The sequence below is a fragment of the Myzus persicae genome, unplaced genomic scaffold, assembly GCF_001856785.1.
Source record: "Myzus persicae strain clone G006 unplaced genomic scaffold, MPER_G0061.0, whole genome shotgun sequence".
Taxonomy (NCBI): domain Eukaryota; kingdom Metazoa; phylum Arthropoda; class Insecta; order Hemiptera; family Aphididae; genus Myzus; species Myzus persicae.
This window is the reverse complement of record NW_019103222.1, coordinates 261945-287441: the sequence shown is the minus strand read 5'-3', so window position 1 is coordinate 287441 and position 25497 is coordinate 261945. Positions and strand designations below refer to the sequence as shown.

The 25497-nt window shown below is 31.1% G+C and overlaps 1 protein-coding gene across 1 annotated transcript; it reads right to left on the bottom strand.

Moving 5' to 3' along the window:
• LOC111034016 (dynein heavy chain, cytoplasmic) lies at positions 1–20615 on the bottom strand. Its single transcript, XM_022315028.1, is given in 64 exon segments — positions 1–470; positions 543–639; positions 704–881; positions 954–1151; positions 1222–1553; positions 1625–1755; positions 1820–2022; positions 2088–2282; positions 2342–2555; positions 2626–2918; positions 2994–3392; positions 3453–3841; positions 3914–4211; positions 4384–4548; positions 4613–4786; positions 4857–5012; positions 5080–5295; positions 5381–5498; positions 5560–5758; positions 5841–6414; positions 6478–6722; positions 6786–6966; positions 7107–7298; positions 7369–7630; positions 7749–7942; positions 8011–8170; positions 8265–8383; positions 8458–8645; positions 8722–8881; positions 9064–9274; positions 9339–9496; positions 9565–9789; positions 10115–10292; positions 10394–10629; positions 10740–10769; positions 10869–10957; positions 11023–11146; positions 11207–11393; positions 11463–11697; positions 12163–12420; positions 12484–12766; positions 12839–13577; positions 13636–13808; positions 14031–14177; positions 14605–14814; positions 15018–15277; positions 15368–15593; positions 15671–15931; positions 16000–16183; positions 16265–16386; positions 16456–16860; positions 16924–17259; positions 17338–17364; positions 17484–17657; positions 17723–17922; positions 17987–18122; positions 18192–18500; positions 18605–18839; positions 18897–19018; positions 19079–19486; positions 19556–19814; positions 19912–20085; positions 20169–20268; positions 20351–20615. Coding segments are annotated over 64 exon segments (14088 nt in total). The 3' UTR covers positions 1–298.
• Between the last annotated feature and the right edge of the window lie 4882 nt (positions 20616–25497).

The window sequence follows — 25497 nt, the reverse complement described above, 5'->3', positions numbered from 1 at the left end:
TGAGCGACAAATACAAAATAATATTTAATATAGAAGTTTAAAAACTCGTTGCACTTATAAAATCATTTAAATTGATTATAAAAGTTGATTTATTAATATAAAATATAAAATTAAATTTATAATAAAATAGGTTTAGTTTATTAAATAAATTCACAGCTTTTCGAAATATTGGTTTTGGGATATATTAGAATAAATGGCACCGTGCTTTGGACCACAATAGATTATTTAAATTTATTAAACATAATATTTATAAATAAATATATTTTAATTAACATTTTATTAGTTCGTATTATTTTACCTAATTTAAAGCAGCAGATGTTAATAATGCAACTCCTCTTTCATAGAATGTGTGATGATCTTGTCCGGGAGCTACATCTAGTTCTACAGTGAATAATAATTCAGCTCGGGTAGAATTTAAATATACTGGTAGAGACAGTTTATCAGGTCTTAAGTGTTCTTCTGCCGACACACTGAAAAATATAAATTTCACTTAGAAAATAAACTTAGATAAGACATTTTGAGTAAACATATTAAACACTTACTGAGTCCATCGTAATAATGTCACTGGTAAATCAGTCATTATAGATGAAGTTAACAACAACTGATTATTACGACATTGTGCACCTTGTAGCTTCAAACCTAAATCATAAAAAATGGTTATTAATAGAATGTCATAGTGTTTTTTTTATAAATAAATGCTTACCAATAACACCAAAGCTACATTCATCTTGTTGAACTGAATCATACTCTAATGCATCAGTAATAGTCACATCTAGAATTAATTCTTCCAAGGACCAAGAGTTGGCTTGTGCAATACACTGTCTAGTTGCTGTTATATAAGCTTCTGGATTTAATAAACCTCCAAGCCACACTGGGAATGACTAAAGACACAACAGTTGTAAATATAGAAGTAATGCAAAAATAATCATACTCAAATGCTTTTAATAACTTACTTTGATTTGATTGGCACCTCGTTGAGAAACAAGCTGTGATACTTGTTGTAGTTGTTTGACACGTTGGCTAAAATCAGACACCCATTGGATTACTGTACATCCACTAGGCACTGTGTATCGACGCCAACCAACTGGCAATTTTCCTTTAACCAAATCACTAAACAAGCTCCTATGATAGTTGGTTTGTTTCTTTTCGCCCTATGAATATCAAAAATTAAATAAATAATACAAAAATATTAATGTACACTTGGTATAACATTGAACATACTTGACATATAGCTACTACTTCATTTAAATCATGAATAACTTCCTGTAATAACTTTGAACCAAAGTTGACTTCTCGCTCGAAATATCGATAAAGCGGATCTTTAATGTTCTCTACAGTACGTTTTAAAGTCTGAAGTGATTGAGGTAAAAGTTGTAGCCAGGTAGTTGCTGAGTTATGCAATGTTCTCATCCAAGCTGGACGACCATCAGATGTTGGAAGTCCAATACTGGAATCAGGTCCTCCATCTTTAACAGCTTGTTCGGTAACATAAGCAAGTTCATCTTCATCCTCGAGTTGTTGCATCTTCAATAATTTGCTCACCAAATCAGTACCTATTTAATTATGAATTAATTAAGCATAAGTTTGTAAATCGAAAATTGTTATTTCATAGTTCTCGATATACCTCTAGTTGTCAGTAGTACTTTTTCAGCATTATTTGGTAGTCCTAACCACGATGGTGATTGTCTATCTGACAAATTTTCAATCCAATGTAAAAAGTGATCTCGTCTTGATCCATTGGGCATTGTAATATGCCTAAAATAAATTTTAGTTAAATATTGTTAAACGTTTAGATAGAAATAAGTATATTTTATGGTACCTATTATCTCCTCCAACACCGTCAACATTAGCTACTAATGCAAATCCTGTTTCAAAGCTACGTGCTGTGAACAACTTGCTTAAAAATGATGTCAATAGCCTTTGGTCATAGTCATTGTCAATTTTACCACCATAGATACATTGTGACAATAAAGTAACTATTGCGTCCCAAGGAATTTTCTCAGGAGGTAAATTTGTACGACTCTAAATGTTAATTTAATTAATCAAACAAATTCAAAATCTATTCTATTACTTAAATAAAAACATACTTTTGCTGTTGCTTCAATCCATGTATCCAATGTATCACAAGCAACTCGTAGATCAGATTCATTGAATTCATAATGTTTGGCCCAACCAAGTGGAGTATAACGTAGACGCTCTTGTACAATAGCATGGAACCATGCAAGTAAAAAGTATAATCTGGCTCTTTCATTGGGTACTTTCATCATGCGTGATGCCGGAATCTAAGATCACATAATTTTAAATATTTTGCTATTTAAGTATACTGATTTTCAATGCTTACAGTATTGAATGTCCGTAACAAATTGGCTTTTACACCTGGTGGTGGTTCAAATACAAATATGCGTCCTGCTCTCAATAAATTTACAGGTACAGCAGAATTTATTTCCATAGTTAAAAATAGTCTGAAGTTGGTATGAGGTTGCAGACTGTGTAGTTTCTTTTCAAGCTGTACTAACCATTGAGGAGCCAGATGAACATTTTTCAACAAGACCCATCTTAAAATTATGACAAAAAAATTAAAACATATCATTCATGATAACACTAAATTAGTATTATGGTGCATACCGTCCAAGACGAACTGCAGAATTTATGGCATCAGTAGCTTGACGGAAACCTTCAGCTGAACCAATTGCTACAGATGACAACAGTTGGTTATGTTGAGTAGCAAGATCATCAACACGACCAGAAGCATCATACCCAGGAGCCGAACACAAAAGAGCTGGAACACTGCAGTCCAGTTCATTTAGGACAATAGTTGCCAAGTCAGGTTCACGCTCTGCTGAAGAGGTTAATTGGGTACCCAGAGTTGCTTCAACAAATAGATTAGCTGATGCTATCACTCTATCTGGCCGGAATGCCTAATTTTAGAATTGAAATAAATATAGGCATCACAAATGTATATCATTTAAATGAAAGAAATGGTATATACATACTTGAATAGCAAGAAGTTGATACATGGCAGTAGCCACAGGACTAAACGGAGTTGATTCGTCCCACAATTTAGGTACACATTGTTCAGGTGTATTTTGGGCAAGCCATGGGCCAAACTCTGGCATCTCCTCGACTCGTTCTGATAAATTTTTAAATGATGAAATTCTATGTGATAATCTAATCATGGCTTCAATTTGTTCTTGGTTCAGACTACTAAGAGAACCCTGTCCTGATGAGTTATTGGCACTAAAAACTCCTTCTTTACCACGGAGGAAGAATTGGAACTCAGAGTCCAATATATTTCCAATTGGCGATCCCTTTAAACTGATTCGACATAACAATATTGCTAATGTCAACCTATCATTATGTAACATCCCTCTGGCGACTCTTTCATAACATACCTAGAAATGATTTATTGGTTGTTTCAATATCAATACAGGACATAATTTTTTAATTCTTACTGTGAATAAATCCTTAGTGACAATATCTAATCGAGATGTGTGATCAGTGACGGACGCCAATCTGGGATTAGATAATAAAACTGAACTGAAGATATCCAAAAAGAATTTTAATGAATACTGATAGAGAAAATGAACTTGATTTAAACTGTCCATTGTGAAGTACATGTTACTACAGGCTTGAGCTAAAGGTTTATATTGTTGCGAAACTGTTTCGATTTCAGCAATAACTTTGTCTGTTTCTTCCACCTTTTTGCTGATATCTGCTGCTTCTTGTTTAAGTCTTTCTAATGTTGTTATTACGGAATCATTATCCAATATTTTACCTTTAGCTTCATTTAATGCTTGTAACAGAGATTTTTCCAACTGTCTTAAACGCAAGTGGAATTCACCTAGAACAAAACAGGTTTATATTTTTAATACATATAACAATACTAATATAACATTCAATCAAATAAACATACCTTGAAGTTTGAGTAGGTCAGATCGTTTTGTGTCAATATCAGGCCTTTCAGCCTTTAATACACGATCTAAGCATTGACTTTGTAATGACGACCTAGTTACTGTAAAGTTGACAAACATTACTCTAGAACATATATCTGGTGAAAATTCAACAGTAGGATCACGAGTAGACAAAAATATCACAAATTTTGGTGACAAATCTATATCTTGGTCGCCAAGTGTTATTAAAACACGACCTCCAGTACGACGTAGTTCACGATTTAATACAGGATTCAAAATTGGATCATAGTTTTCAACATCCTAAAAGTGTATATATACTGATTATTAAGCTCTTAACATATTTTAACACATTTGTAATGATAACACTATAATTGTCAAATCAATTAACTCAGTTCTTTAAACAGTGAGAGCAAATAACACCAGCCATTTTCATTGGTTGATAACAAAATAATAATACAACAAAAGGACTTACTTGAACAAGCAATGGATTTCCAAAACGTAATGCAGATTCAAGATTTTTTCTAAAGGAATCATCCAAGAAACTTGTTTTTGTGATCTTAGCATCTGCATATTCTTTGAGGATAAACTCAGTTGCTTGTCCTGATGGATCAATTATTAATGGATATCTATTGTATCTCTATAATTAAAAATAATATATTTAACACCACAATACAAAAATTATGAAAAAATTTGACTTATACCTTCAACATAATAGCGTTTTCGTTACATAAGTCATCTGTAGGTAATGAATTAGCATGCCAACGAAGCCTTTCATCAGGATTTGACAAATATTCAGTCAATGCTATATCAGATCTATACTGAATACCAGCTAAATATAAATGCTGACACCATGTTGTAAACAGATTTTGACGATACTAATATAAAACATAGACCATTAAGTAGAATATAATATAATAATTAATAACACATATAAAGAATACTAACGTGTTGATCAAAGTAACCAGCATAAGCTAAATAAGCTGATGATAAAAGAACATCTCCAATAATTGTAGCCATCTGAGATCTGAAAGTATCTCTTGTACTTTCCCATCTTTCCCTTTCGATTACCAAAGATTTTAAAAGAGCAATTGATCGATCAACCTAAGAGTATATTTAATTTACTTAGTAAAAAAATGTTAAAAAAAAAACAATCAATTCAAAAACATACTTTGCTCTGGACATTTTCTAAGTCAGATTTAATTGCTTGAGCTTGTGAAATTAGTTGTGCATACTCTTCTTGGTACTCAGTGATTGTTTGTTCTAACTGAGAAATGAGTGATGTAGTTTCTTCATTTTTAACTTTATTTTCTGATGCTTGATTTTCAAGAGATTTTAATTCATCTCGTAATGGTTCTACTTTTTTTAGTACATCTGCATAACTAACCTAGAATATAAATTATCATTAGTAAATTTACTAATATTGCAGTTTGAAATTAACTATAGAATACGAAAAAGATTAAAATTTCTACCTGAGCTATAGCCCATTTAACCATAGGCCCACAGGCCATACTAGCACGATTTACTTTTTCAAATGTGTAATCAGGGTTATTCAAATACCTACTATGCATTTTTTCCCGAACATCATCACTGTGAAAATAATATTTTAATTAACATTTTTATTTTAATGATTCACTTTAAAGTCACTTACGAAATATTTTCTGTACTAAAGTTATTAACAATCGAATTAATGAAATTCTCTCGCATGACAACTGCTCTGATGGCTTTCCAATCAGATGCATTTTCGCCAAGCAACAAACAAATGGATTCTAATGCCAACTTAACAACTGCAGGCGGATTAGCCATCGACCGTACCTCGACTAACTGTTGTTTCTTGATTTCCTTTACAGCTATAAAAATGTTTATATTTTTTTAGTAAAAATTTACCACGGATATTTAAACAACATTGTTAAACATTTTTTCGTAAATTACCTTGCTGAGCATCCATGACAGCCGGTTCCACATGTGCAAGATCAGCCATAACATCTTTTCGTTTTTCTGATATTAATACTTGTTGTGCTTTGATTTGTGCTTGTATTTCTTGTGATTGTACTTTACGCTTTTCAGCTTCATGCTGTTCTTTAAACATCTGCTGTAATTTGGCATTGGCTGCTTCATTTTTGGTATTTAATTCTATCGATTTGACTGCTAATGATTTTTGCATCTCTTCCACCTGCTCAACAGTTTCAGCTATTTTTGATAGACCTACATTCAAATGGAGTTGTTGTTCTTCAAGTTCAGCTCTCTTTTCTTTATGTAATTTCACAAAATGATTAATAAAATCCAAATAATGTCTAGGGGTAATTGCCATTGTTCTTGAGCCTCTTTTCACCAATCGGCTGTTTGCCTTATGTAATGTTTGATGTACATAAACAAAGGCATTCACAACTGCAGTACGATAGTCTGGAATACTAGGAACTAAAGAACAAGCAGATGGGAAGAAATCAGGAGCCTTCCACATTGGTGGTCCATCCAAGTCGACAGATCGAGTAAATTCTTGGCCAACCTATTGGGAATAAACATAAGTTTAAAAATACATTTAATTCTTAGTTAAAATTAAAATATTTACTTGGAATAATGCTGTATCTGACCAGTCTCCAAACCAATTAAGAACACATCTGTTAAAAAGTGCAGGAGAGGTAGCTGCTCTGTCCTTTAATCCTTCCGAACTAGGATTCATTGTGAAGACAACATGCAAATTTCTCATTACTTGACCAGTGAACCATTTATAAAGTTCTTCATTTGAGTCTAACATAAGACCTTCTCTTTGACTTCCCTCCTTACATTGGGTCATTAAAGTAGTATATTCATCTCCTAAGATAAAATTTTTTTAAATGAGTAACATATTATATAATAACTTTTTTAATTATTAAATACCTTCAAATAATCCAGGAACTTCTCCATTAGCCAACAGAGTGTTCATGCGTTCAAGAAAACCTGATTCTAATACATTTGATTCATCCAGTATAAATGTTATTTTCTCATTTTTACATCCGGATCTTCTCAAAACTGCTCTCAGATCTTCATCAAAATCTTCACTTGTGTATTTATTATGTACCTAAAAAAAAAACAAATATAATAATTCTAGCAATTATTTTTGCAATTAAATGTAAATTGATACCTAGTTGCATATAATTGCAATAAATAGTAAAACTGATGATAATTAAAAATGGTGTAACAAAAAAAATTTTTACTTACTCTGATTTGAAATACAGAAAGACCATTCATAAATGCAACAAATCGCGAAAGTGTAGTCTTGCCAGCTCCAGAAACACCGATTAACAACAAATGACCTTGAGGTTGTCTAAATATTCTGTCTATTCGTAAAACATGATCTAATACTTCATCAAAAAGTACAATTTTTACATCTAATTCTTCTTCATAAAACACCTAAATAAATAATGATTCAAAAATAGAAACAACTGTAGAATAATGATAAAATGGGGGACAATTTCAATACCTTCAGTCTTGCGGCTACATAATCACGTAATTGTTTTCTTTCAACCGGTACATAATCTTTATGTAACCAATTGCTATAAAGTATTGGCCTTTGAAGAGCTTCTTCTTTATTAATTCCAGGAAAATGTTTCATGGCAACTATATCAATATTTTCATTTGTCCATTGACGTTCAACATCATCTACTAGACGATCTTGGAAGAGACGTAATGCTTCATGAGCCCATAGACGTACTAGACCATCAACACTTAATGTTTCCAAAGGTCTAAAATGATTGTTTTATTTTATTATTACTTAATATTCATTCATCTTAAAGCATTATTTTATACATATCATAATTTTTGTATTATATCTAAAATTAATTTGTTTACAAGATAAATTACCTGATGGCCTCACAAATTCCTCTAACCCAACGGGTCATCTCTCTAGGAGAATATACATAATGAGGTTGCATGTCTTGAGTAAAACGATCCTGAGATGCTAAATAAAATTCAACCATTGCATTTGTCAGAGGCTCTGCATAACCACGAAGGGTAGGAATTAATCGCAACATTGCCCTGCTGAATGTTCCATAAATCTAAAAAATTATTGAATACAATAAATAATTTTAAATGAAGAAATATAAGCATATTATAAGTAATTTACTTGTTTCAAAGAGGTTTCACCAGGGTAGTCAACATAAATTACTGGGACATGGCGTAAGAATCTATGTGATAAAGGCTTTCTACCAGGATCTGTCGGTGGATTACATGCTCCAACAAATTGTATTCTCTCCAAAGATACCCAAGCTTGATCTCCAGTTGGTCTAGAATTTTCAAATTTAATATAAGGATTACCACCAATATAAGAAATCATTTAGCTTAATATACAAACACAAAATAATAAAAATATTAAATTACTTGTAAAAACCTCTTCGTTCGACTAATTGTCGCAAGAATGAAATTACTCTTTGAGTACCATAGTTATCCATATCAGGTAAATTGATTTCATCACAGAATAATACCAACCATTTACCAAGCTTCAGACAAAATAAAAGAATATGAATAAAAACTTAAATTTTAATATTGTTAAGACAACATGCTTGTTACTTACTTGAATAGGAGATAGGAAAATTCCATTGGGTGTTTTTCGGTATTCGCAGTAATGATCAAACGTTTTCAATAAAAGTTCTGGCGTGGTTGCTGATGAAAAGTTCAAACCCACAACTTCCATATCAGGCAGAGCTCTTAAGGCCGAAAATAAGGTCATCGTTTTACCAGAACCAGGAGGACCGCATAAAACTGTTCACATTTTTAAATATTAATTTTGGTTTTTTTTACCTTAAGTTACTGTCTTAATTGCTGATTATTAACTCACCCAAGGGTTTGTGCTCTGCAAGCCACGTGTAAAGCAATGTTTCATGTCTTACAGTATCTAATGTAGGAACAACAACATCAGGTGATGCAACTTTATGTGTTTCGACTTCTACTTGTGGAACTCTACTAGACCAAGGAACCCAATCTCCGTGGACATTGACCTAGTTAGACAAAATTTTAAGTGAAATAGATAAAATACCATCTACAGAGAAATAACAAAAATATTTTAAAATATTTTCTTTGAGAAATAACTATCAATAATGTACATAACTAAATCATTTAAATATAAAATAAAAACAAAATTTATTCATCTACAAATTAATTAACTTAAACAAAAACTTACTTCATAATCAATTATGTTTTCAGTCATTGGGGGTAAAGCTACAGTTGTTACAGATCTAATAAATTCGCCAATATCAGAACGCACTTTCAATTTTGCATCACCAGCAAAACTCCATAATAAAGCATAAACCAAGCATTTTGGAATATACTGTTCTAATTGGTCATGTGGAAGTGGAAAGTCTGAATGAGTCCTATTGTATTGAAGAACATTCCTGAAAATAACATATAATAATATTAATTGTTCATGTTTATCTCTTTAATAACAAAATAAATTACCTAATGCTTTGATTAATCATAGAAAATAATGATCCTAATGCTCTCAATCGGGTGAAGTCCATAATATGTTCTTGTTTTATAGCGTACTCTAAGCATCTAACAACTAAACCATCTGATGATAGATGAGGTTGTAGCATTGTCACAATATCCAACTGAAGCTACACAAACAAAAAATATTTAACTTGACGCATAAAAATCATTATTTTTGAATGTACACAATTAATACCTGTAAAGATGGGGACATAAATTGTTCAACAGTAGATCCTGATGTTGCAGAAACTGGTTGAGGAATAAGAGATATTGAATCTTCGTCTCCTTCATCAATAGGTATACTTTTTAAACGACTCAAATAATTCTCAAATATCATCTCAGTAGTTAAGACATCCTCACTAAACCATATCATACCACAACGAGATACAGTAGCAAGAGTGGCATATTTTAAATCTTGTACCTAAAACATTTAAATAATTATAAGTCATAATATTTATTTTACATTTAAAAATCATTAGAAACTGCTTTTATGTTAATAATATTTTTAAAAAAATCAATTGTAATAAGGTAAGGCAAAACAGTTAATACTGAAAACTCCTTAAAAGACATCTGTAAATATAATGCTATCCTATGTATGCATTATTTAAGTAATAATATTCACAGAAATGAAGGTAAAAAAAATACAAATTTAGTTTTGAATTTAGATAAAATAGAACATAACTTAAATAATATATATTATTACTAAATAGTTAATATCTAAAAGTAAATTGTAAGCTTAAACTTACCTCAAACATTATTCGAACATTGGGTGGAAGAGATAAACGTTCTCCATTAGGCAAGGTTAATAATTTGTTATCATCCAAAACCTAATTTAAATTTTCAACCCATTCGGGATCAACATCACCATCAAAAATGATCCATTGTCTTTTGTTAATTTCACCACGAACATTATCAACAATTTTTCTAAAATTCAAGTATTATTATTTAATAATTTAATATAAATATTTGTTATAAAGGGATATAATATAACATTAAAAAAAAAATAATTTCTTAATTGGCTTTACCTTAATATATGAGTAAATAATCCATCAGTCCATTCCCTAGTATTGGGGTCTAAAGCCCCATACAAGGCCTCTTTAGAAATGGCTTTTGGATCAATTACATGAGCTTGTCCTTCCATTCCATCCATTCTTTCGAGAGCTTTTAATAATACTTTCCAAGCACTTGATTTACCCGATCCACTTGGACCAACCATCATTAAACCATGATTTAATTCACAAATTTGATATAGTTGTAGCACCTAAAATTATATTAATAAGTAGTATACAAACTTATATTAATTTATGTGATTACTACAATGACTAATAATTTAATACTAATAAGCACAATATATTAATTATTGAAAATTACTTTTTGAATCCATGTCTCCCCCATATAACACTATGTAAGCGTGGAAATAAAATGTTCACTCAATAGTAAATTAATTTCATTATTAAGGGTTAGTATAGAAATTGTAAGTATATATAATTAATATGCTACCTTTTCCATCCAAGGACCACCAAGCTCATCATCTTCTCCGCAAACATAGTACTCTTCTTGGCATACTTTTCTTATTTGTTCTTTCAATTCTAATATTATCATATAAAAAAAATAAACTTAGTTTTATTTTTAATTGAATAATATTATTATTCACCTGTCATTTGAGCCCGTTTATATTGAACTTGAGGGAACACATCATTTAACAAAGAAAATAAAAGTGGAATATCTTCAGCGACTAGTTTAGGTACCATTGTTTCACACACAGATTGAATCAATATCTATAAGTAATATATTTAATAACAATACAAATATATTATAAACAAATAAATATATTTTACTTCTTGTTCTGGTAGATTTTCTGCGATTTCAGCTTCATTTAAACTATGTCTTTCAGTTGTTGCGCTAATACCTTTAATATGTTGGATACGGTCTCTTTTAACATTTCCAGCAGATACTAAAACAGACTTTAATGCTCGCAGTCCAAAATCATAGTGAGATTGATTAGAAAGCTGTTCATCACATAATCTAAAATAAATATTATACATTAAAATTTAAATAAATTGCCTAGATGTTAAGAGAGAAAAGTTTATTTACTTGAAAAACGGTACAATTTTGCATGCAAGTTTCTCCGCTGTACGGAAACCTTGAGAAAACAACATAACTTCAGCTATAAGTTGTCTATCAGGTTTAGTCATGGCTAATGACCTGAATAACTTTTTAAGATTGTCTGGAAGATTTGAACGGCCAGCATAACCAGGATTCATGGTGATGAATATTGCCATATCCGTAGAAACTCTGACTTGCTTTCCAACTAGCTCTACAGTGATATCTATTGAAAAATAAAATTTGAATTTGAAATTTGCAATATTAAAATATAATAAGTTACTCAATACATCCAAACAAAAAAAAAAACTAGTACAAATCAAATAAATTATAAAATTAATAAATTTAAATAACCAAGAAATAAATAATGGTACAGAGCTAATAATAAAAAAATTGAAAATTGTAGAAAATATTTTTAAATAAAGTTATGAGCTGAGGATATCATGATTAAATATATGAATATATAGAATATTTAGACATATACGAATATTATATAGGTTTAAATTAAATGTGCATGATTTTATGTTAACAAGTTATTAAATTTTAATAAAAAGGAGTAAAGAGACCAAAAAGTTTATTGAAAAACTGTGTTCTTAATAACATAAGGTACCATATAGAAAATTATAAAGAAGCCTGTAATATTTTTTTTTTAGTCAACACCAATCCTAGTCTAGCATTTACATTTACTTACTAGTTTTCTTAGAATCCATTTGGGATTTAAGCGCTTCTTGAATAGTTTGTATCTGTTGAGAGACAGCTGATAACATTCTTTCCTCTAATCTATTAAACTCATCAAAACATCCCCATGCTCCCACTTGACAAAGACCAACAAATATGCGCCCCATAGCTTGGAAATCAAAAGTTTCATCGCAGTTGAATACCAAGACAAAACGTCCCAACTGATGACCAAGAGCTTTGACGGACTCAGTCTTACCAGTACCAGCAGGACCTAAAATGAATAAATAAATTCATGTTGAGTTATATCATATACACAATCAAAAACCAAACTAACCAAATGGAGATCCTCCCAATCTAGCTTCTAAAGCTTGTGTCATAGTCAAATAACAACGATCAGTTAATGGAGTTTGAACTAATCGGTCTTGCACACCAAGGTATTCAAACCCATAATAAAAATTAGCATTAGCCATTTGAATGGTAAGTTGTTTTAAGACATCAGTTTGATTAGTGTCTAGATAGAAACGCATTTCACAAAGCCATACAAAAGATCTAGGGCTTGATACTTTTCTAGAAATCAGTCTTCTAGTGATCATTCGTTTATGAACATATTCGTTAATCTAAAACAAAATCAAAAGTAATAACAACTGTTCATAGAAGTTATTAATTATCAATATTAAATAAATATTTACTAAATATTCAAGTTTCTTCCGCCTTAATGGTGGTTGCTCTTGCAAAACAGAATCTGCTAAAAAGTTTAAAGATGTTTCAACTTGGGCCAATACATTTTCTAATGGAGTTAATTTAGGTACAGAATCATTTTCATTTTCACACTGCACTTGAATTTGGTGCAAAGCTGATTCTATGTCTTCACTCCACAATATTTGAGCAGATAGCACAACAATTTGTGCTTGATAGTTATCACACCACGCCATAAAAGCATCGTGGTCAATAGTTTCTTGTTTAAATTGCTTGCTATTAGTAACTGCTTCACTTAGACGTGATGCCAATGTAAATCGCATTTCCTTCTCAACCAATGTAAGCCATTCGTTGATTTTGGGATGGTCAGTTGTAGATATAGGGTTGGTAAATATAACTTCTTCACCTTCACGAGATGCTACTCCAAGAATGTTTGTGGATGTTTCATCCAATATTATAGCAGCAACACCAGCAAACATTTTTTTGAAATGTTTCTGTAATCTTGAAATATTTTTACTGTTTCCAATAATTTCTAAAAGATCTTCATCGCCAACAAAATAAAATCGAGGAAAAGACATTCTTTCTCTCTCCAAATATTCTCCAAGAGCCTTCTGTATTTTTCCTAATAAATCAGCTAATCTTTCAAGAGATCGTTGTACTCCTTGAATATTTAGAACATCAATAACCATTCGTGATTTAGAAACTTTCTTCATCAGGCCCAAAAAGTCAGAACTGAAAATTATATACATATTATACATTCACATATAATAAAATAAAAATTGTATATTACCTAATATTGTGGAATCTTGAAGTTTCAACTGGTAGCAAAGTTTTAATATCAGCACTTCCTGAGAAAATACCTTCCAAATAAACCCAACGTCTTTGAACATCAATCCAAACATCGAACAAAGTATTAATTCGATTGAGTTTTTCTTCCCATGTTAAAGCTTCTTCTTCAAAAACCTGATTGTTATTATCATATAAAATAAATAATCATCAATTTCATGCAACAGTTAATAAAGATTTCAAAAAAAAAAAATGCGTATTAAACAATTCTTTGAGCAAAACAAAGGTCTTTGTAAACAACATTTTAAATGTGTGTATCAATAACATACAAACCAAATAGATACAATTATTGATGTTAAAGAATTCTTACAACAAATCAATAAAATAATTCATACATACTTTGTAATAAGGTGATAATTTCATAGCTGCTACAGAATTTATATGCTCTTTAACAGTATTAAAGAGTTCATCCCATCCTCTTATTAGACGACACTTATTTTGATAATTAATTAAGTCTAAAGAATATGACTGCCAAGTATCTCGGACCTAATAATAAAAATTAAGATTTATCTATAATATAAAAATATAATCTATAAATATAATTGCTATTTAGTTATTTATCCGTAGGTACATTGATGATTAAATTGAAAAAATATACTGTGTATTGTATTGTATGTTTAAGCTATTGGTTTTTTAAAATATATTTAAATTTCAATTACAATAAACATAAAAAGTTCTTTACTAAGAAATTTTCTATCTAATTATTAACTTATAAATTTCTGGAAATAAATTTCACTTAAATTAATTAAAACATTAATACATTAAAACATTCATATTAATTCTTTAAAAATGAAAACCAAATCTCTAATATTCATTGTTGAATTGTTAAATACATAAATTCAAATAAAAAAAGTATAGCAAATCAAATTACATCTGACTAAAAATAAAATAAAATACTTGAGTAATAACTTACTTGTTTCAAAAATTCTTCTAGAGCCATTTCTCCTTGTGCAGTCATAATAATATCTTTAACAACTGCTTCATTTGCTTGTAAATCAACATCCCAGATTTGTCCCAATGTTATATCAGAAAATGTCCAGTTCACTCTAAGTTTACGCATTAACTGTTTCCAATGTCGATCTTTTAAAGCATCTGATTTTAATTCTATCACAGTCATATTGACCTAAAAAACATAAGTTTCCAAACTTTTAAATTTAAATAATTAGGGTATATTAATTAGTTTTGATTTAATATTCCAATTAAATATTTTAACTTTGAAGACATACATATAATTAAAAATAACATTAATATGGAAGACTCCAATAAATTATAATATAATTAGTAATTAACCCTAACTATATAAGAAAAAGAAAAAAATTATCTTACCTTCACATAACTTTGCAAAAGCTTCTTCACATATTCATACGAAGAATATTGTCTGAAACGAGCAGGTAATTCTTTTAACTGATTAGTTAAACCATCTAATTGTTGACGGAGTTTTCTAGGCTGAACTGAAAGCCAAGGTTTTTCACGGATTTCATCAATCTGTATCCATATTTTTGAGAGTTCAGACCAAACGCCCTTAAGATCTTGCATTTCTTCAAAAACTACTATCATACGATCTTCAGCACTTGATAATGCGCTGCCTAAAATAAAAAACAAAATTTGTTGATATGTTTTAAAATGTATAAAAACTATTGGTTGTTTAAATGTTTTCTAAAAATTATAGTACAAACCCGCTGGATCTTTAAGTTCTAAAGCTTCTTTAGCTTTAGCTACATTGTCTCTTTCTTCTTTAATACGAGTAAATTTATTCTCAAACACTTGAAGCTGGGATAAAGCATCATCAGGTTGTGTGTTTCCAGCTACTGGTTTACCCTGTTCCCATTCCAAAAGGAAATCATTTGTTCTTGTTTCAACAGCTTTGTTTTCAGCAATTATCTTCATTTGAAGACTTTGAACCTAAATACAAACATTTTAGTGAAATAAATCTAAATTAATTAAATTCATCAAAACATTGGATAAATATGTGTACTTACTTGAGTTTGAATAGATTTATCTTTGCGTTTGATTATTTCATTAAATGCGCTCCACTCGCCTTCAACATTATCCAAATCAAGCCAATTACTAGGAAATTGGAATCGTTGTCTTTCTAAAATCTTCTGACCTTTTTTATAAAGATCAACTTGTTTTTCCCATACTCTCATACTCCGTTTTAAAAATTGCACATAAGTAATAAATGATACTGCATCAGATGTACTTGCAGCTTCAATCGATTGTTTTTCCATATCGTTACGAGACTAGAATAATCAATTTATTTTAATAATTAAGTACTTTCTAAATTAAATTAATAATATGTACAACTTACTTTAGCCACTTGAACATGAAATTCTGTCATGCTATTACCAAGCAGTCCTCCAAATTTATTCAAAATTTCTTTATGCCAAGAATCATACTTCAAGGCTACTTTACTTTGAACTTTACCATATTCTATAATAAATGGTCCAAGATCTTTTCGAGTTTCAGTTGTATCAAATGTCTTACGAGATTTTCTAAAAATTAACATTATATAATTAATAAATTATGACTAATTGATAATTTTGATATATTTCAAACAGTGCAATAATTCTTACTGAATATCATTTAAATAGGTCATCCAAGTATTTATATCTTCCCCCATTTGGCTATAAAGATTATCAGCTTGTAAATCCCATAAGGATTGGTAAATAAGCCATTCTGACATATATTTTTCAGCCTTAAAACAAATATCATCACAAATACAAACTGAAATTATAGCTGAATATTATATTGAATATTTGAATACCTCGTTTATTTTTCTTTCCATTGCTTCAAATGCAGCAGTTAAAAATGCCTCCCCAGAAGGTAGATTGGCTAATAGATCTTGATATGTCTGAGATGTCGGTTGATCTAAACCAACTTGATACCTAGAACTTTGTAATCTAACTTGTGATGTAACTACAGCTTGCCATGCAAAGAACTGTTGCATGAGTTGAACACGTCCTTCACACAGATTTGGATACAAATAAATAGTTTGATTGGTTATTCTGACTTCAAGTATCTGCACTTTGATTTGAGGGTCACCGCCAAGCTTATTAACTGGTTGAGGTGGTGCATCAGTATCCATACTCAAATCCTTCTGTTTTCCTTCTAATGCTTCAGTCCAAGCTTGTATACCTGCTTGGAGCCTTGAGGATAAACTTTTTTCAATCTATAATTGTAAAATAATAATTCATTATTTTAATCTACATTTAAATAGATAATAACTACAAACCTGTTGATCAAGACGTGTCACCCAAATATGTAAATTTGAATATTGTCTTAGCGACAGATCATCAACTGCTCTTTGAATTTTAGAAAGAATATCTGCTAATGTGCTTGCAGAATATGCACAAGTTTCTAAAGATTTAACATCCAGGTCAAGCTGTTCTTCAACTACCAAAAGATCTTCGACTTTTTCTTGAAACGCAAGTATCTGTTCTGCATACTTTTGAACATATTGATCAAGTTTATAGCTTTCCCATACCATTTGAACACCTTCTGCAATAAGTGCTTGAGTGTCTTTGTGCAACCCAGCTATTAATGGCACAATACTAGTTTTTTCTTCAATCTGTCAATCATTGTTTATGATATTAGATACTTATTATTAAATATTAAACAACTTATATAAATAAAGGACAACCACTACCTTTAAAAAAGAACTCCTATTGATAAGCTAATTAAAAAAGAAATTATAAAACATTATATAAATAAAATGTTTAAAAAAACCCTATAAAATGTATTTAAAATATATAGATAAAAATAATACCTAATATTAATACGTAAAAATCTTACTTTGTCTAGAGTGCATTCATAAGTACGAACACTTTCACGTAGAGATATAGCAAATGGATACAATTGATTAGCTTGATGGGCTTTATTAACAATTGCCAAAGGTACACGGAACCCGAGATTTTTTAAATGTCTCACTTCTTTTGATAAAGTAATAATCTCAGGTAAAAAGTTGACCTAATATAAACATAAGGATATTAAAAATAATTACATATGTATACACGTTGAAATTAAATTCTTACTCTAAGTTTTAAAACATTTCCTCGTCCAGTACGAGATCTTGTACTTTCAATAGTAAATATTCTTCCAGATACACCCATATTTCTTTGTTGAACACCTCGAGCCCAATCATCAAAAATATCTTTTGTATTTAATTTTAGTCGGAAACTATCACCATCGGCCTTTAATTTTTGACCTTCTAAATGATCTTCCCATCCTTTACCTATTCATTAAAATTTAATCATTTATTAACAGGTTTTATACTTATTATGCATGTTATAGTATACCCAAAACATCTTCAACTCTTCGTAGATAAGCAGATAATTGACTATCAATTAATTTTGCCCATAAAATGGAACCAGCTATTGGTGGTATGTCTTGTTGATGGCTCAAAAAGTATGCTTTACTTTGTGGATACTGAGTCTAAAAAAATTAATATGAAAAATTGTGTTACAATAACAATATTTGTATTTTATTTCTAAGGAAATTTACTTTAAATTTATCATGAAGAGCTTCAATATCTTCTTTAACTTTATTGATAAGTTGAGTTTGATATTCTCGTATAGCTCCACGAATATGTGGCCTTACAAAAAGAGCATTAAAACGAGAAAATATACGGAACATCTCATTAGCATTGCGAGCTGTTCCTAATTGATCTCTAAGATGAGCGGTAATTCTGGCTTCAACTCTGTCAATTCTTTCTTCATATCTTGCTACAGCTGCTTCCCAAGCTTCAACTCCCTCACGACTAATATCCAGACAATCCACCACTTTTATATTCTCGTAAGCTGAATTCACTTCCTACAAATATTAAATATTAATAATTAAATTTGTTGTTTCAGATACTGGTTAAAATAACCAATAGCAATTGGAAATAATTATTAATATAAAAAATTCTTAAATACCTCAATAGCACTTGTATCTGGAGCTGGTGATAATGATACTGGACCTTGATCTTGGTCTTGTGGTTGTGATTGTTGGGCTGTAGGCCTAAGAACTCGCATTATAACGGCTTGCAATTGCTCATGTTGTTGTCTAAACTTTCTCATATGTTCAAGCCTTGTTTGTAATCTTTTATGATCTGGTTGTATACGCCAAACTACTTTAAAAGTTTCATCTCGTTTTCTTTTAACTACATCCCTAAAATCATACAAATGTTTAGCATATTATAAATTCAAAATAGTATATGATATTTACCTCAAAATAACTTGAAGTTTATCAAATTCATCATCATATGCGGTAAAAACATTAAAACACTGTCCCATGACTTTTTCAAATTCATCATAGGGTATATGCATTAAAAATCTAGTACCTAACACCTAAGAACAGTAATTATTAGTATTAATATTACCAATATTAAAATATAAAACAATACTTACTTTTAATAATTTTGATAATAAATCTCGCGAAATTGCTTCAACTAATTTTAATAGTTTTGGTAAAGGATACTTCGTGCTCCGTATTTTACGTAAATGAATAAAAATATGTTCAATAGCAGTACGAATACGATCTAAATCTGTTGCAGCTAGAAGATCATTGATAGGAAAATCTTTCATTAAAGTGTTATAATCATTGACAGTAGCTAAAGCAGTCTTGAGTCCAGTATCACTATCAAAACTGACAGTTGCATGAAAACGTTTGCCATGTTTTAAAATATCTAATGTAAGGCCCACTTCTAAACTATCACGCTTATCTTGTATACGATGTAAAGCTCTTTCTTTATTTAACCAAAAACTAATTTCTTGTAAAGCTGTTCCATTTAATGGATCTCTATCTAAATTGGTTACCTACAAAATCGAATACAATTTAATAAGTTTTTTTAATTTAATAAAAATGTTGTTTAAACATCAATTTACTTTTTGTATTTCTTTGATCCAACGGTTAACACCAGCTTGAAGCTGATTAAGAAACTTGGAATCTTCAACAAGAGCTCCAAAATCAGATACTTTTGGTTTACGATTTGGGTCATCAGCAAATTTGCTTATTACAGATAATACAGTTGGATTAATTGTTAATGTCACTTCAGGAATATCAATATTTTGTTGTAAATGAAGTAGACCCATTTCTAATTCAACCATAGTCTTTTCTACTGATGGAGCCATTTTATCACCATCTCTATAAAATCATCAATAATTTTGGTAAAAATGTTCAGATATGTTTAATTAAAAATTATCAATAAATCGATAACAAACAAGATATATTATAACAATACCTATCAGCTCTTCCTGATTCTTTTACATAACTCTTGAAGTATGGAGTAATAGCTTTACTAACTAATGCATGCAATGTTTCATAGGGTGAACCATCGTTAAACTGTACAAGTCGCACTTGACTTGGAATTGGTTTATCGGCTTCTATCACTGTTGCTCTTTTCATAAAAGACAAGCTGTACAAAAATTATTTAAAAAAAAAAAAAAAACGTCAGTTTAATTCTAATCAAATTTCAAAGGAAAACATGTTGTTTAAGACCTTGTCATTTTTTGATTGGTGAAAACGACTTCGTTGGACAAATAAAATATTGGTATATCTTTATCGTCTTCTCCGTCTGCGCCGTTTTCGGTTTCTTCGTCTAGAAAAAATATTAACGCTCATTTATACATTATTTTTCGAAACGCAAAACTACGCAAGACGGAAATCGTCGAGGGTGAAACCTTTGTTGACGCTCTTCTGGACAAAAATTGTCGAGGTGTTGGGGTCGGACAGAAACTTTTTGACGCATTCGAGGTTGACAGGATCGTCGAACGCCAGATCCAGCATGGACGTGGTGGCCGACTTGTCGCCGTGCAAAACGGTGGACACCGTTTTTTTTAAGTAGTCGACAAACACGGCCGTGTCCATGATGGACAGCGAGTTGGCCGCGTTGTCGTCCAGCGACGACAAGGCGTTGGCTGTGCCGCTGTCCAGCGACTCCGTCATCGTTCCTGTAAATCAGAGGACGCCGAAAGCCGAAGATTAGGTACTTGTCGTACGGGGCCTTACTGCATATTATCTTATGGGTGTCAGGCGCGAACCGGACCAGGCCGGACGAGAGGCGGCGTTTACCTGTGCAGTGACGGACCGGAACTGGTCTGGAACTGGGACGGCGCCTGGGCTAGATGGGGGGGACGAGAAAACGCGAGAAAATCGAGGGCCGGTTTTCGCGTTTTCACATGTTGATGATAAGGGGGGAAAACCCGAGCAGCGACGGCTCGCCGTTCGTTCGATCCGGACTCGCAGCTAGCTATAATACAGTCGGAAAGTGTGGCCGCGACACGAGTGACAAGTCTGTGCTCGAAACCGGGCTAAGGCGTCATGGCACGCGACGGAACACAACAGTAATATGAATGATGATATTTATGCTAATTCGGACGACACGAGAACGAGACGTGTATTTTTTGAATGACGGGGAGTAGCACACACACAGATATCGGATATGCACACTGCACACACACTTACACGCAGATGCCAGATAATATGAGAACCGAATGATAATATGCACCACCGACAACTTACAATATTGATGCACCGTGTTCACGTCCCCGGCGGCGCATAATCGTGTACAATAACATCGGTCCGCGATCCGTCGGCCGACGGCACTGGTCGACGGCCTGCACCGCGAAACCGGCGTTTTGAGCCGCCGACAGTGTGGCCAACCCGAACCGCCGATTGGCGCGTACTTACGTCGTAGCGAGTTGTTGCATATCGTTTACCCACAACTACTATTGTTTAAGTGTGCTCATTATTAGTCATTAATCATTATACTAACACTACTCTTGTTTAGCAATTCCGTTTTCGTCGGACCGCGTAGGAAGGAAACTAGTAATTAATAATAAAATATGTATGAATATAACAATATAATGTTATGAGACCTGATGCGGTTTCACGCAACGCTTTCGAACTCTGAGCACACTTGATCACATGAAAATATTTCATGATTTACACATTATTATACGTCTTTACAGACGTCTTGTCGGCACTATTTGCACAGTTCCGCGAAGATATAACAGGAACCTACTAGGCTGCGGCCATGCTGACCATTGGCAATTGACAAATTTCTATAATTGTCGACAATCAAAAGTATTCAATAATCTTTCATTATAATATCATTATAATTTGCAAGTGGTCGTCTAACGGGTGCGTGCTGTCTACGGGTTTGTGACATATTTTCCTTTTTTGGCCGCACACTCGCATTTTAACCGTTTCGAAAAGTCCCGATACGTGCAATGAGCAATTATTAATTATAACTTGTAGGTTAATCGTTAATGGCTTACTGTTGTTGTCATTGTCTATTACCTATTACAATTTACAATATATAGTCACAACGCACTTCAGTACTTACAGTACACCATCAACTGTCAAGTCTATATAACCACAATATAACTGCAGCGGTATATACTAAGGTATGATCATAAAACTGCAACGACATCAGCATAGCATTGTGCACACTGCATTTTTTTTTTTTATTTGCAGTATTCGTTAACAAGATAGGGACTGGGGAGGGGACTTGCGCAATGTACATAATATGTATGATAAGGGTTAGACGTAGGTACATGCAGAATTGCAATATTCGTGGACATTTTGATAAATCAACTCGTTTCTAAATTCTAATTTTCTATTATTATAATAATTTATATTTTATATTGTACGGACTAACGTGATTTTCAGTTCACGATGTTAAAATGGACAGTATAGTACACTGAATTGTCACACAGTGTCATACAAGTAACGCTGAGTAATGTAGGTAGCCATTTAGTACCTGCCACCTTTCGTTTCATCATATACTGCAATTAATAGTCAATACTAAATACTAATTAATAACACATAATAGTATGGAAATTATTATATAAAGGAATAATATAAAGGTTTATAATACAACGAATATCCAAATTTATAAATAAGTACCTACAGTAACACAATCATAGTACTATAGTAGTCAGTCAGAGAGGCAATATTTTAATAGTTCTCATTTCGAAATTAAAAAGTATCTTCTGTAGTTAACTTCTATCAATTTTATTTTGAGTTGAATAATGACTTTATCAATGTTGTATGTTTGCTTACCTGTTGATAAATGATAATTTATACTAGATTGTACTATATCATATGTCAATTTACATTATAATTTATAAATCATGAAACATAGTTTTCAAATTTCAATAGTATTAGCTGAGTATTAGCGTCTTCAAAATAATAAATAATAATTGTCCCTAAGTATTAAACAAACAAATAAAGAGTCTAGTATTTATTTTGCATGCTAAATTGCTAAACAAGCTCTAAAGTACAGTAAGCACATATACCTAGCAAAACAATTTTGGCACATTCTTCCATTCTAATAATAGGTAGTCTTTTTCAAACTTTTTTGTGCATCTTTTAAACTGTTTACCTATTACTTTATACACTGATTTGTAACAAAATCAATCAATTATTGAAGCAATGTATTATGACACGTATTTAAATATATGTAACTGTATTCAATTAATGATATATACGAATACATATATAATATACATTAATACATACTGAATGGTTTTTTTTTTTAGATAATTATTGCATCAAAAATAATAAATGTCAATTGTATTAATTATATGATAAAAATATATTATCATACGTGAATAAAAAAAATTAATTTTATTGCGATTTTTATAGAAAGAGGATCCTTTGCCTTGGACTGCACGTATAGATTGTATTCTGACGACCTGCAAGATGGTATAGTAGCATAATATGTGTAGATCGTAGATGTGTATAATATATTTACATATATTGTATAGTACAATAATAATGTATTATAAAACTAAAATATTATAATTTATAACTTAGAGACATAAGCAGTATTACACACTCATGTGATGTCTCTGTCTTACAAACGCGTGTGCCGTGTAGCATGGCAAATTGTACGTGTTTTCTTTTTTTGTACCAGTAATTGTACTGAATAATCCATTTAACTCTACTGTGATTAATATTGGAGAGAATTGACTTATTATCAAATTTAGAAATAAGAATATTATTTGGTGAACCTTATAGGGTTTTTTGTATATTTTATTTTTAAAGAAAGTTATTAAGAGTATTTTAAAATTGTAAATTAGTTGTGCATGTTTAAGGTTAGGTTAGCTCACTTCTATAGATTATACCTCGACACTTATAACTTTACAAAATGGTGAACACCGAACAATTAAGTAAAAAATATTTTTATAGTTGTACCTGGAACACTTTTAAAAATTGGTATATAATGTGTTATTTGCTGTTAGCTTTCCCCCTAAAATTGAAGCTATTGGACATAACGCTTATCAGTTACCACTTATCACAAACTGGACAATGGTCAATGAATAAATTATTCTGTTAACTTCTCAACAAATAACCTAGTAAGATAAGAATAATTATTCAAGTGCTAATTTAACATGTCGACCCTTTGTTCTTATAGGTCATACGCAGAGAATGTTTTCCTATAAATTTAACATAAGAGATTTTTCAAATAAAGATTACTATAACAGACTGTGTAAACATAATAAACAAACAAATGAAGTAAACAAATAACATAAATATTTTTTTTTTTATGGTGGGGGATTGGGTATCGAAACTGGTTTCGTGTATAAGTCTCCGTTTTTCCTTAATTTTTTTTTTTGGATTTTGGTGACACATTTGAAAATTACTTGGAATTTACAATTTTAATTTCCTAATTACCTGCAGGGTTGTAAATGTATTAATTTTGCATATACGCCATTACATTTCATTGTGAATTAAAAATAAATGAGACATATATATTTCATTCAAGGCATCACCTTTATTTACAGCTCGATATATAATTTATACAAATCCTTATTTTGCATATTTCTACATATAATATATTTAATAAGCTTTAGAGCTTCATATAAATGTATTATATAACTGTTATTGTTTTTGTCATGCCTACACTGTAAGCTACGTTTTTGATACCGTTCGAAGCGTTGTAAAATGACTTTTTTCCCGCTCGTCCAGTCACCAGCGGACTGTAAATACTTTTTTACATTTCTGTTCAAATAAGATATATGTATAATATGCATATAACATTATAAATTATGTTATTCTTTCACGTTCTGTCTAGTTTATCAAATACTTGCTAATAGCCGTGGGTATTACTCATATGATATTCAATATAACACTAAAACACTAACCGTCAGACGAATCTAGATACACCGAGAGCTGCGAGTTTATATACAGTTCATATGATTGGCATTTATTACCTTAAAACTTAATGTCGATAGAGGATGTTTTGGAGTCCGCGGAGACCAATGACAACCTTAACTAGGGTAAATACGTAAGTGCCTATACTATTATAAGTTCCAACAATAATATTTTTTGTTTAATTTCTCGAAAAGCATGGTAAAGTAAACTTATTTCAAAAATATATATCTGTTAATACTTGTTTGCTTAAATATCCGCGGTCGATATCTGTCAAGACTTGTTGACGTCTAATCGGTGTTATAGTACAGAGGTCATCATAACGACCAGTGGACAAATTTTATCCTAACCTTACCTAACTCAAAGTCAAGAAAAAAAATTAAAAACCTATAATATTATACGTTCTATAGTGTTGTAATTTAACATCATTCGTGGTTTAAACCGACGTCAGCAATTTTGATGGCCCGCGAACAATTTACCTTCAAAAATATTAATTGATCACCCCTGGCATAGTGTATAATTTATGTCAACGAAATATTTTTTATTTCTATTTCGACGATTGACTTTTTTAAACCCAAGTGCAATTTGAGCATTTCTTTTCAGGTAATAAGTGCAATTCGACTATCCTGTTTTTATTTTGTGAATATTTATTTATACACATTGGCGA